Here is a 14,598-nt window from a genome sequence, read left to right as displayed (position 1 = left end):
TTCAGGCAGACTGTAGCCCTGGGGGACGGACACACACAGCGAGGTTTAAACTGGCCTGGATGGAGGGCGTAAGTGCTGCAGATCTGGACTGTGGGTTCACAGATGGGCTAGGAAGTGGAGAAACTATGTTATGGACAATAGTTTAGCTGGGAGGTGATGAGAACCTGAAGGAGTGAGGAGAGGATGGGAAGACGCATAGGAAGTGAGAGAGTCTGCCCAGAAAAGCTGCAGCCTGACACAAGCTCCTTCAGTTGTATGTGTAAATAAGCCACTGTGAATAGCACATCAGAGGAGTTATGGGAGCTAAGCAGTGTCATAGAGTGTCCTTCTAGTGTGGGTCCTGGACCCTGCGCAATCTTCCCACCAGCCCAGTCACTGATGGGTCTGGGAGAGAACTGAAATAATAGCAGAGTGATGATTATGAATGGGACAAACACTGCCTTCAGTAACAGAAGAAAGCTGCTCTCTGGACAGATTCTGTGGGAAGCAAGCAATGATGGGATAAAATCATACCCAGGGTTCCTCCGGTGCCGCCACCTCAGCAGAGGAGTCTGGAACAAGTGCAATGACGCCCAGGAAAGCTGGCTCAGTGCTGCTCCTACAGGCAGAGAGTAGAGCCAAACTCCTAGGGAGACGGCCTCCCAGTCAGCCCTGCCTTGCTCCCTCAAATTTCTAGCACACAGTACGTGCACAATCCTGTCATGCCTCGGGGATCTCCCTGATATCCTAGTGCAGCGACCAGGGGGTTCTCAGGTGGCCAGAGGGAAGGCAGATCAGGGGAGGCAGCTGTGAGGAACCGGAGGCCTGGTTTAGCCCAGCAGCTGCATTTGTGGGACCCACACCAGCACATGCCTTAGGAAGGGAATTGCATGTGCTGCTTAAATTTCTCCCCAGCTGTGAGAAGCGAGTGACAGATCCTAATGTCTTCAGAGAATAGGAGCTGGTCTCTGCGTGATTTTTGTAGCACAAACATGGATCACAGCATCTTGGCAAAATCTATCAATCTTACAGACCCACTTACAAACTCACATTTGCATTTCAACACATTCTTCTTTATTTCAGGCAATTTTAGCACTTCAGGAGTAGGCTGGGAGGATTAATGACATAATGCTGTTGTATGGCCCTATATTCCCTGGGAATGCATTTCCGCTGACAGTAATTCTATAGCTCTGAAGTGCGGGTGGAGAATTGCCCATAGGGGACAAAAAAGATGACTCTTGTTACAGGAGAGTCAGTAAAAGGGAATGGGCTGTATAAAAGGACATGACAGAACCGTTGTGAGGCAGAAGATGCAGCCAAGGCAGTGGTCCTGGCCACCCTGGTTTTGTGTAGGTTTCTCTTGTGGCTGCCTCAGAACTAGGTCATCTTTACTACCCTGGAGAGTGACCCAAGGAAAAGCCCATGTAGTCTTGCTCACAGCTGATCCATGGTTCAGGAACACACCTATTCATTAGCAAATGCACTAAAATCTTCACTCTAGTTGTGCGATGTCAGCATCAGGTTGGAGATACAAGTGCTTGGAGCACAAGTCAAAGGACAATGGACAGACTGGAGGAGGCTGGTCTGGGGCTGGTGGACACCTTGCTTTGAGACTGTCTGTATTTTCCCACCTTTTCTGTATTTTGAGGCTTTTCTGGTCTATATAAACTGCCTCAGTGCAAGGCCTTTCCTCTGCTGGACAATTCTGTGCTGAAGGCTGACCACCCAAGTTCTCTCTGTAACCTCAGTTTCCACACCTGGCTGCTTCATTTTGGCTTGTGGTCCAGAAGCTGACCCTCAGAGTAGAAGACATGTTCTACTGATAAGGCTGAAACTTTCTCCTACTCAGATAATGCCCTAAAAATACAAGACAAAATCACCCCACACAGGTCTTTTGAACAAAGTTAAGATTTTATGATACCTGATCAATGGTTGACCATAACCAGGTTGCTGGGGAAGTTTAAGGGTATGTTTGTAATCCTGGGTAAAAGGCAAAAGGTCTTGTGGCTTGTTCCCTCTGCCCCTTTTTGATAGTGATTTGAAAGAACAAGGGAAACACCACTGGAAAATAAACGTTTGCTTCCCCTGGTTTTGGTCCTCTTAGCTCTTCTCAGGCATCTGAGAGTCCCGACCACGGAAACAGGGCTGCTCAACCTATCTGCACCCCAAGTTCCTACCTGTAATGTCTGCCACAGGAGGGGGGTGATAAGCCGACTGGAAGGTTTATTTAAGGCCCTTTCCAATTTCAAGTTTTCTATAGACACATTAAGAATTGGTCTATTTGTAACAAATTAGAATTTGTTTGGCTACCAACTCAACTTCAAGAAAAAAACCTGCCATTTTGTTATACAGTGGTTTAAATATCCAGCAAATTGAGAGACACAGAGAGAGATTTATTGTTCTATAAAGCAGACCAGTTGGCAGGGATGGTCTTAGAACTGATCTGGGCTGGGAACTGGGAGTAGATGTAGATCTGAAAATTGTCCATTCAGCTCCTGATAGCTCTAGTGGTCCAGAAAAGCAAGGTAGAAGATAATAACCTGACTCACCTCTGAACCAGAGGACAAACAACTATTCTGAAGGCATATTAATAGGCCAGCAGGACTGTCGAGTAAATTGCTTCATCACGAAATGGCAAGCAAGAATACAACAGGCTGAAGGTGTGTCAACTAAACTCCTATTCTTACAACAGCTAAGACCATTCCTGCTAGGATCCCCGACTGTTTGCAACAAGTCAGCCATTCCTGTCTTCCTTTCTTCGGTATACAACTTTCATTTTCTAACTAATTCGTCAGATAAATAGGAATATGGAGCTAATGATCATGGAGCGATTTCATTTGCTGTATGGTGTTTGGAATCAATAGCTGATATACGAAAATTTGGAGTAAACAGTATGGAATTATTTTACTTAACACGATGGAATAATAATCGCTTGTTAAACTGAAAAGAATGTGACTATAGCAGTCACACAAAGAAAAATCTATTATTATTAAACTACAGAGGCTATTTTTTGGTACTTAATACTAGTGTTAACAGAGGGTAATAGAAGTGATAGCTTTGGTTCATTCTATTTTGGAGACTCTCCATTGTACTTTTAATTTGCTCTACTGTGTTCTTAATTTCTGATATATCAGCCTTGATTTGCTTTATTGCTTCCTTAAATTTTTTGAACTCTTGCATGAGCTTCTCATTGTTGATCAGAATCTTTAAAATGAGTCTTATGAATTCTGTGTGCCCCATTTTCTCGATGTCTTCCTCAGTGAACTCTGAGGTTGGCATAGGGTTTTGCTCCTTTGCAGGGGAGTTTTTGGTAATATTCATTGTGCTTTTGTCTCTTCTTTTGCTCCTGGTCAATGTACTCTGGTTAGCAGAGTCTTCTTTTTGGGGCAGGTTTCTAAGCTGTGTCACCCACAGGTTTACAATGCGATTTTACTTCTTGCAGTTGGTACACAACTGTTTGCTTGCAGCCACTTGTGCTACAACCTCCAGTGATTTCCAGGTCTGGGTTCTTGTGTCAGATTTCCATGGTGGTCTCTACAGCCCCAGCTCCTGGGCTCACCACTCTCCACCTCCTGTGATGTTGTGCTGAGGCTGCACCATTGTCTCTGCAACCTTTCTCCCACTTCTGGTTGGAGCAGGTCCAGGATTAGAGAGACACCAGGTGTCCTTTATAATTAGGTTGCTGGTGGCGCTCATCTTGCTGGAACCTGTTGGACATTAGGTCTGGGTGCCACACGGACCTATTTTGACGCGTACGATGCCACAGTCATTATTATTTTCCTGCAGGACCAGTGCAATCCACTGAACTCAGTGAGTTCTCGCGAGATCAGCACATGCACAGTTCACTGTTTTCCCCTGCAGTCCTAAAGCGTTTGCCACAGTGTACAAAATGGTGCCTGATGTACCACTACTAGAGTTCTTGATCTGCTGGTCACCAGGTCTTAGGGCTACCCAGACCTGTCTTGGGTGGAACCTGTAGAATGCCACGTTGCTGCAGTTCACTGAGTCAGAAATGAGTTCACTCCCAGCTCAGCATATGCTCAGTCCTTTCCCTTGCCTTTGCCTCCTTACGCAAAATGGTGCCCAATTAGGCTCTAGGGGGTTGACTGGGCTGTGAAATCCACCCTGTTCTCGCACTGTCCGTTTGTGATCTGCTGCTCTGTCTCTGCTCCTGGTCAAATCAAAGGGACCAGCAGGATGGAGGGTTCTTTGTCTGGGTTCACCTCCCAAACTCCCAGTGAAAGTCCCTTCCCACCTGGTTGCTGGTGGAGTTCCAGCTGCTGGTGGACTTCAGATCGCCATTAGCTGAATGCTGTTGGAGTATCAGTCACTGCAACATCACACCATTGTGTCTGCTGCTTTCCTGTGTCTGTCAGTCTCCAGGTACCCCTCTGCTGTTGTTCTGTCATGTCCTATTTGCTGGAATGTGTCCTCTCTGCTTCATCCTGATTAAATGTTTTTCCATCCATTTAAACGTGTCGTTACCCTATTCTGCCATCTTGATTCTCCCCAAGTGATAGCTTTGGGATATTTGGTGAATTAAAGCGCAGGCCTCTGGATTCTGTGCAAGGCAAGGTCTTCAGTTTCTATAGTTCTGCTGCATTCAGGGTTGTTAGTAATGTGAGACTCATATTTCCTGGCTTAAAAACACTGATGAACAATCTGGAACAAATGAGTTCAATGTTCATTTTTAAGTGACAAGTTGCTCTCACCTTCCCTCCGCACATTGTGGTTCAATATGCATGCATTTCATGACCCAGTTAGAGAACTACCAAAGTATCTAGCATTCAACTTTAAAATACAATAATGGCAAAAACCATTTTTTTTTGGAGTTAAAAAAAATCATCCCAGGCATTCACATATATCAGTGATTACTAAAAGAAATGCTAATTAGGTTTGAAGCTGGAAAGTATTCAACACAATGAAGAAAACACAAGAATCATGTTACATTTTAGAGAACCATTTTAATTAACAATGACAGTCATATTGTCTTGGGAAAATACACTTGCCAAAAAAAAGTCACCCTTGAAAAATAAGACATGGCCAAAAATAAAGACCCTGGGTGCTTATTACATTTAAAACAAAGGCAAGGCATATTTTAAAAAGGAATAGGTAAAATTTTCTCTTAAGAATTATAAAAATTGCCAAATTGAAACAAAAGGGAAAAAAGATGTTAGATTAATAACTGGGTTGAATTACTTCATATTAAGAATAATATAATACTTAGTTTCAAGGGGGGGTATTAGCTTCTTTGAATTATATACCATCTTGAACATGGTAGCTCATTATGTTTTACTGTCTCATGATCCTAGGGTAACTAAAATGTTTACTGAGGAATTCTAAGGCTAAAGTTGACCAATGTCACAGTATTCAGAGGTGACATTAGCTCTACAAGATATTTGGGAAGGCAGTGTTCTGTTTTCCAAGGGAATTTTGTAGCAGATGGGCAACTAACTGATGGGGAAGGCCGGGTGAGAAAGTCATAGAGGACCACACAGCCCAGGTGTGTTTTAATGAGGATGGCTCAGAACGAGGTGCACTCATCCAGTTGGTAGGGTCTAGGTGGCTGGATACAGGGCTGAACTGGACTTTCCAGAAGGTCATTTGGGAGAGAATAATCTTTTTCAGTAACCCTACCACTTTGCCTTAACTCCACCCGCTGGTGAATAACCTACCCTACTGACGTCAAGCCCATGATGGTAACTACATGTGTGGAGGCTATATAAGGGGTTCATGAATGTGATGGCTGGTGGTCAAACCTTAATGTTGAGGTCTCTTCCAACTCTGAGTCAACAGTTTCGGATGGCTTACGAGTATTTGATTTATGGAAGGGTGAATGAGAGAAGAGCTTGGTGATTTCTGGATGTCATGCTTTATTGGGGGGAGATCAGGGAGTCAGTCACTCTTAAAACATTACTGAATATCAGCTAAGATGGGTACCTTTCAATTTTAAGAATGTGAAAAGGGTAAAAATAATTTAGTTGTTCCCACATATCTTGGGCTACACACACACACGTGACTAACTATGCTAGATTTATAGTGCTCCCTGCTAGTTTCATATTAGGTAGAAAGTGTTTACATACAAACTTAGATTCAACTGATACCAAATATTCTAGGTCTGGGAACTTTATCTGAGGTTCTGGTCCAGCTCCTTTCCTTTGGCAATTGAATGAAGTGTTTATACTCTAAACCTTTTCATTCCAACGCTTTGAAAAGAACATCATATAAACAGTCCACAAAACAGAATAAATAATTAGTGGTGAAAGTACACGGCTACAAAGCAATTCTTTGGTTCCATGCTCTTTACATAGGGCCAAAGCGTGTTTTTTGACCGCTAGTAGCTGCTGGCAGATGTTTCCAAAGAGAAACACTCCTCTGAGGTTGAAGTTAGTTTTATGTTGGAAATGATACACTCTATTGGAGAAATAGCTTTGCTGAATTAGAAACACTTATGTCCTCTCTTCAAGGCAGGGATCCATGTCTTACAACATTTATCTGCAACACATGCTCTGCACATCCGCACCCCCAGAACTATGGAGGAAAGCATCTAAATTGTGCTGCTGTTTAGAGTGCTCCAGTAAATTAGCACATAAAAGCCTTTGGTACTTCAGCGTGGACCTTCTTCAAACAAACTGGATTTATTTTTAAATGAAAAGATAAAACCCTCACAACTTCCATGTATTTTCCCTTTTTGTTATCACCAAATCTTATAAATTCCTTCAGCTTAGCTTAGGCAAGGTAATGTAACAGTTTCTTCTAAAGAATAACATGGAAAAAAAAATCTAGACATCAGCTTGTGAAAAATAATGACAGAACGAGGGGGTGGGGGAAGAAGCTACCCAAAAGAATGCGAGAATCAAGACATGACAAATCTGGCTAATTCCAGGGTGGCAACTGTGAGTAGAAGCTGTGCTTCTAATCTCAGGTTGTCCCTGGATCACTGCTGATCTCCTGGTGGGATAGCACCTGCACACCCAAGGGGACAGCTGGCTGCGTGGGTGTTTCCTGGGAGAAGATACCCAGACATTTCATGGTGAAGTTCAAAGTGATGGAAAAACATCAAACATACCATAAATAACACTGTCATCTCCAGGACTCCCTAGCACTCAGGTCAGGTGCAATTTTTAGGCAAAATCAGACTGTGTTGACTTCAATGCTGGATAGTAACAGCCTTCTTTTAACTTATTCCATTTATCTTGTTTGAGTTTTCATTTTGTACATACAAGTATGTGTATGTACACGTATGTGTAGCTAATTAAAGTTTTAGCATGAGTGTAAGATGCTTACATTTTAGAAATGGGAAATCTATACTAAAAAAATAAATATATCATTCAGAAATATGAGGGCATAAATATTACAAAATAAAAAGGGAAAGCAGCCCATTCTGGAGTTTAAGACTATATAGAAAGTGTATTTTTGACATATAATTGTCTTACCTTACAGACAGTACAGAAAAATATTAGTGTTATATTCTGAACATTATTGTCATGAGAAAGTTCCCTTAATATTAGATGCATTATGGTTTGTTATATTCCCAAGTGTTATTGAATTATATCTGACAGATTTTATAACTCCTGATTTCACACTAGAAGCCAGTGGGAAATGGAATTAATTTTGAAGAAATGTTGTTAAAAATTTTAAATTCAATATCTCAAGCATGAAAAACAGCATGGCAAATATAAAACAAATACCTAGGTATCCACCATCTAGCTTGGCAAATATTAACATTTTGTATTATTTATTTCACATTTCCCTAAAGAAACACAGCCGAATCTACATTCCGCGATCCCCTTTTTAGTCCCACCTCCCACACAGGTAACTATTACCCTGGATCCATTTTTATCATATCAATTAGAAAATCTAACCATATTACCTACACATATATCCTAAAATAATTTACAGCTGCTATATACATATTTAAACCTTTGCATATAGACAGTATCACAGTACAGTTAGCATTCTACAAGTGTTTCTCAAGAATCTTGCTATCAGCACGGCATCACAGGAGGTGGACAGTGGTGAGCCCAGGAGCTGGGGCTGTAGAGACCACCATGGAAATCTGACACAAGAACCCAGACCTGGAACTCGCTGGAGGTTGTGGCACAAGTGGCTGCAAGCAAACAGTTGTGTACCAACTGCAAGAAGTAAAATCGCATTGTAAACCTGTGGGTGACACAGCTTAGAAACCTGCCCCAAAAAGAAGACTCTGCTAACCAGAGTACATTGACCAGGAGCAAAAGAAGAGACAAAAGCACAATGAATATTACCAAAAACTCCCCTGCAAAGGAGCAAAACCCTATGCCAACCTCAGAGTTCACTGAGGAAGACATCGAGAAAATGGGGCACACAGAATCCATAAGACTCATTTTAAAGATTCTGATCAACAATGAGAAGCTCATGCAAGAGTTCAAAGAATTTAAGGAAGCAATAAAGCAAATCAAGGCTGATATATCAGAAATTAAGAACACAGTAGAGCAAATTAAAAGTACAATGGAGAGTCTCCAAAATAGAATGAAGCAAGCAGAAGAAAGAATCTCAGAAATGGAAGATATTTCCTGTCATCAGGGGGAAGCAAACAAAAAACTGGAAGCAGAGCTGGATCAGGCCAAAAAAACTATTCAAGAATTGAAAGACACTATTAAGAGGCCAAATATAAGAGTTATGGGAGTCCCAGAAGTTGCAGGAAGAGAAGCTGAGTTTGCAAATGTATGTAATGAAATAATAAAGGAAAATTTCCCTAATCTGGAGAAAGAATTGGGAAACAACATCCGGGAGGGGCACAGAACTCCCAACAGGCTTGACCAAAAGAGATCTTCACCAAGACACATGATTATCAAGCTCTCTTCAATTGAACATAAGGAAAAGATCCTTATATGTGCACGTGAAAAAAAATCAATGGACATATAAAGGAATGCCAATTAAACTCACAGGAGATCTCTCACAGGAAACTCTACAGGCAAGAAGAGAATGGAGTGACATATTCCAGATTCTAAAAGAAAACAATTGTTGGCCTAGGATAACATATCCAGCAAAGCTTTCTTTTGTCTTTGAAAATGAAATCAAATTCTTCCATAGTAAAGTAAAGTTAAAAGAATTTGCCTCTTCCAAGCCCGCCCTACAAATGATACTTCAAGATGTTCTCTTGACAGAGAAGAGGAATAGCACCCACCAAAACCAAAGGCAAATGGGAAGAACATCCCAGTAAAATGACAACAGAAGACTAAACCAATGAACAACCCATTCCTAAAATGACAGGACCAAAGTATCATCCATGTATATTAAACTCTGAATGGAAATGGCTTAAACTCAATCAAACATCATAGATTAGTAGACTGGATTAAAAAACAAAACCCATCTGTTTATTGTCTGGAGGAGACACATTTCACCAACAAAGATCAGCGGAAACTATATCACATGGGTTTTGTTGTTTTCTGTTGGTTTCATCTCTTTAAAACACTTTATTCTGATTAAATCATTCAATGACTCATAGATCATCAGCAGCATCATTTATTTCAAGAAGGTTCTTGATTTTCCATTTCTTCAGCTACACGTTAATCATTTAATAGCATGTCATTTAACTTCTTGGTGTTGCGAATTTCTTTTTTCTTCCTATGTTGATTTTGTTTTGTGGCTTTTCATTTAAGAGGATGTATAGTAGCTGTGTAATGGAGACTGTCCTATCTAGTAACATGTCATTTAACTTCATGAAATTGTAAATTTCCATATTTGTTTCTATTGTTGATTTTGTATTATGACTTTTCATTTAAGGGGATGTACACTAGCTGTGAAATGGAGACTAACATCCAGATGTGAAGATTCAGTGTAGTATGCATTTCTGCTTCCAGACAAAGATGGACTTAAAATGAAACTGTTTAATATATCTTGACAATAGGATGCTGGACTCTCTGCCACTGTCCATGCACGCAATGATGGACATATCATTGTGTATGAAGAACTGTATGTTAGTAATGATAGACAGGAACTAGGTGGGGGTAAGGGAATTGTGGAGGGGATAAGGGAATATGGAATTGTGTCATCAAATGATAATAATAATAATAATAAACTGTAAAAAAATGAAAAAAAAGAAAATGACATATTCAGCCCTCCATGAACAAGACATTTGCCAGCCAATACTTGTGCATTAATAAATCTCTCAGTAGTACTAACAGAGATGGCCCTAAGGCAATGCAAATGCTTTCTGACTTTTCAGATCAAATGATACTCAGTCTCTAGTTGTGAGCAATACAGATCTCCAGCGATGATCTAAAACCTCCAAATGCTTCTCCCTGCCACTGCACCAAAGGATAGTCTAGACTGCATTCAACATTCCCTCAAGGACAAGATCATGTTCTAAACCTACCTGTGACAAGCTCCCTTACTTCAGCATCAATAGATTTTCTCAACAGTCGCAACAGGGCAGGAATCCCACCAACATTCTTCATTGCTATTTTATTTTCATCCGTAGACTTGCCAAAAACAAGGTTTCGGAGAGCACCACAAGCATTCTTCTGAACTTCTAAAACTCGGTGGTCCAAAAGGTCAACCAGATGCTTGATTCCCCCTAACCTACATACCTAAAATGAAAAACATTAGGCAACGGCTTGAAGTGGCGTCTGCTTATGTAGTGATCAAGCAACAATCTATGATGGAGAGTTCATAGGACATGAACAATTCTAGATGATTTCAAAGATGACTTTTCTAAGGAGTAGGTGTTCAAGCCTAGTGATTAAGATGCTTGTGTCCCGCAGGGGAGTACAGTGCTTGGATTCAATTCCTGGTACTGCCTCTTGACTCCAGTTTCCTGCTGATGCAGATCCTGGGAGGCAGTGAGGATGCCTCAAGGAACTGGATTCCTGAGACTCACATGTGAAACCTGACAGTGGCCCAGCGGCAGCCCGGCATCGTAGGCACTCAGGGAGTGAACTAGCAAACGGGAGCTATTTTAAAACAAACAAAGCCCTAACAAATTTTTTTTTTTTACATATCATTCAAATGAACACATGCTTTAGAAAATCTAAGGATACTTGTGAAGAGAATGCTATTTTCCTAGGCTCATGACTTTTAAAAAGACGAATGAGGAGGGATAATGTTCCCATGTAGGCAGTCCAGGCCTTCTTTGGCTCTCTGCCCACAAACAGGAAACTACAGTTTACCCAGAAGTGCAATGAGCAAGGACAGAAATACAGTAAAACTGCATGTAGTACCAATGACAGCACAAGAAGTTAGTTTTGATAAAAGCTACTGGATTTCCAGACTGGCCCTTTAGGCTAGTCTTCCCCCATTTTTTTTTCAAATTTGTCAATCCTTTACTACATGGCTAGAGTATTTCTGGGCTTTGTTTTCTACATCCACCACATGGTCTGTATTTGCTATTTTACTTTGCATATATATATATTTTTTAATTAAAAAAATTTTCTTTTGAATGTTGTTTACGTAGTTGGGAGGGACGCACACCCATGTGGGCCTCTGATTAGGGTGGGGAGGGTCAGTTATGGTACCGAGGGAGGTTGCTGGGACATATGTTTTAGCAATTTTTCCCCCTCCTGCATTTACAGGGAGGAGGGGAAAAGGGCTGCTCCTTGCTTTACATACCAAACTGATGAAAAGCACTTTAGTTTCACATGGTATTCTAGCACAGAAAAAGGCCTAAGATATTAAAAGAAAGAATGTATGTAACAGAATATGAGCCAATAACCAGTAACTTGTTGTATGTATATAAGCCTTTAAAAACTAAAACATTCATGTATGTTCAGCATTAGTAAAAGTTACAAATCCTCTGCAATTTTATTTCAATGCAGTTGGCATCAATCTTGACTAGAATCTCATAAAATACATTAGCTCACTAGTTCATGGAATACTCCTATTTTTGTCAATAGACCCTTAAAAATACGTTTTATAGTTTCTGTGCATTTATATTTTAAACATTTTTTAATGTTTTAAATATGTTTGAGAGGTGGACAGACAGGCAAGTGGTCTTGTACTGGTATTTGCTGTATTTGCTTAGACTCAACTGGGCTGAAGTTAGGAGGCAGCAACTTCACTCAGATCCTTCGTGGAGCCCAGTTCCTGGAATGGTCACTGTTGCCTCCTAGCATCTGCATCAGCAAGAAACTGGAGTCAGAAACCAAAGTTAGGATCAAACCCAGGACTTAAGGTGAGATATGGGTGTCCTAACTGCTAGGTCTTGGTGCACTCCTGGAAGTACTTTTAAAACAGGTTGATTTCTTTGGTTTATGTTTTCTAAATAAGCTAAAGTGGACACACTAATTTGAAAGGGCAGAAAACACTTCAAAAGGCAAAACTTTCAAAAAGCTCATGGAAAATGCATATTATCAAAAAAATATAAATTAAAAAATTTATATACCAAATCAAGCTTATATTTTGATTCCATTTTCAACATACTTTTTGAAGGACTCTTAATTACTCATCTCAGTTTTTCTTGAGATACTAAAATTAAGACGGAAGAGCTTTTGATAAAAAGAACATCCTTTTAAAAAGATCTCGGTTGCACATGGCGATTTCTTAACTACGTAAGCACAGGACTGCCCAGAGTAAAGGCAGAGTCACTACAGGTGCTGGCCTTGTACCTCCATCTTCACTTTGTTGTCGCCGAAGCACAGGTGCTGCAGGTAGGCTGCTGCGTTGGCCTGGACGGACGGGAACTGGTGCTGCAGCATGTGAATGACCTCAGGCAGCTCGGGGTCACGCCACGCAAACTCTCTGCAAGAGCAAAACAGGGATTTAGGAGAACGGCCAGTGACGTAATATGCACCGAACAAATTCTCTGCTCTTGAAGTAAATAAGCTCAGCTGAGACATACCTGCAAGTCACAAAAATCCTAAACTATATAATACATAAATAAATTTTCTTCTCATGAACACATAAAGGGGACCAGATGTCTGTGACTTTGAAGAAACCGTGTGTTACAGATGCACAGGGAACAAGGACAATTTTCAATAAAAGTACTTTGTCAACTTTAATGCTCTTCCTCATGACTCCAATTTTAAATCATTCCACCTATGTAAGAAATTAGCAGGTACAAGACATAGTGAGTTCCAAACATGAAGAGAGAGCAGGGGTTGGTGGCAATGAGTGGAGCCGGTGTTGCCCTCACAGTCACTAGTGTTATTAGCCTGGTATGCATGGTTGGTCTTGATTACAAGACATAGGCAGAAAATGGTAAGAAATAAATAATATTTTACCAACAATCCTGCATCCAGTGTTAAACTCATGCATTTCATGTATATTAATTCACTTAATTAATTCATTAATCATAAACTTACACAGACACACACGCATACACAGAGCATACCTCCAGCATGTCCTTGGAAAATGGAGAAAAAATTAAGTTTATTTTGTTGAAAACTTTCATTGCAATCCTTGCATAACATTTTGTAATAGGTATTCTCCATGAATTCTTTGAATGCCATTGTACCACCCATCCAAACATTTATTGAATTTGTACTATGCTGTATGTGTCAGAGTAGGTGCTGGATACACATACTGAATCACACATGGTTTTCTCTATGGGGTTTAAAAAAAATTTAATTCTTTTTTTTTTTTAAAGATTTATTCATTTTATAACAGCCAGATATACAGAGATGAGGAGAGACAGAGAGGAAGATCTTCTGTCCGATGATTCACTCCCCAAGTGAGCCACAACGGGCCGAAGCGCGCAGATCCAAAGCTGGGAACCTGGAACCTCTTCCGGGTCTCTCACGTGGGTGCAGTGTCCCAATGCATTGGGTCGTCCTCAACTGCTTTCCCAGGCCACAAGCAGGGAGCTAGATGGGAAGTGGAGCTGCTGGGATTAGAACCAGTGCCCATATGGGATCCCGGGGCTTTCAAGGCGAGGACTTTAGCCGCTAGGCCACGCCGCCGGGCCCAAAAAAATGTAATTCTTAATGCCAATAGCAGCAGTTCTCATCTATTGAGTTTCTTTGCATCAGGGATTAAGTCAGAAGTTCAGTATCTTGTAACTCAATATCTCATATCTTTACTGTTACCCCACGTGGTAAGCCCTATTAACTAACATTAGACACAGATAAAGAATTCAGGATAAGTACTTAAATGGGGGAAGTTAATGAAACCCAGACATCCACACATGAAAGTAAGAGAAGGTTAATGTAGGTTTTCAAGCACAAGCAAGGGAAAATGTGACATGGTCACAACAATATGGAATTCAGTAGAATCAGAAAAAATGGCTGGCAAGGAAACTGTCTACTGTGTACACACAAAGACATACTCGTGACAAGATAGAGCAATTTTTTATATTTTGCTTTCTCTTATTCTCAACCAATTCATCAGCAAGCTTTATTGACCAGCACCAAAATAATCAACAAAAACCAAGTTCATTCACTCTTTCCAACTTGCCTGATCACTTGAATAGTGTCCTACGTGTTCTCTATGCATTTACAATCTATTTTTTGCATAGCAGGCGGATGATCTAAAGCTGCAATCAGGGTTGAAATGGAACTTGCTGGTTTAATGGTGAACAGGTTGGATGATAATATCATTAACAGACATTAAGAACACAGAAAACACTGTCAGAGGCAGATGGCAGCAGAAATACCATAGAATTTTGTAGCTAGGTGACCAGGTTTTGTCTTGGTTCTTCAG

General features: G+C 40.8%; 1 protein-coding gene across 17 annotated transcripts in view; it reads right to left on the bottom strand.

Moving 5' to 3' along the window:
• The window catches only part of PKP4 (plakophilin 4), a 236,643-nt gene that overhangs the window by 29,836 nt on the left and 192,209 nt on the right, over positions 1-14,598 (bottom strand). For all 17 annotated transcript variants that reach the window (XM_058664506.1, XM_058664503.1, XM_058664502.1 and 14 more), the window contains 2 exons: positions 12,567-12,699; positions 10,340-10,553 (listed from right to left, as the gene is read on the bottom strand). In XM_058664506.1, coding sequence (XP_058520489.1) covers positions 10,340-10,553; positions 12,567-12,699 — 347 coding nt within the window. The remainder of the gene's footprint in view (positions 1-10,339; positions 10,554-12,566; positions 12,700-14,598) is intronic.

This window comes from Ochotona princeps, chromosome 5, assembly GCF_030435755.1.
Source record: "Ochotona princeps isolate mOchPri1 chromosome 5, mOchPri1.hap1, whole genome shotgun sequence".
Classification (NCBI taxonomy): Eukaryota; Metazoa; Chordata; class Mammalia; order Lagomorpha; family Ochotonidae; genus Ochotona; species Ochotona princeps.
The sequence above is the reverse complement of the archived record's forward strand: the minus strand, read 5'-3'. Positions and strand labels throughout refer to the sequence as shown.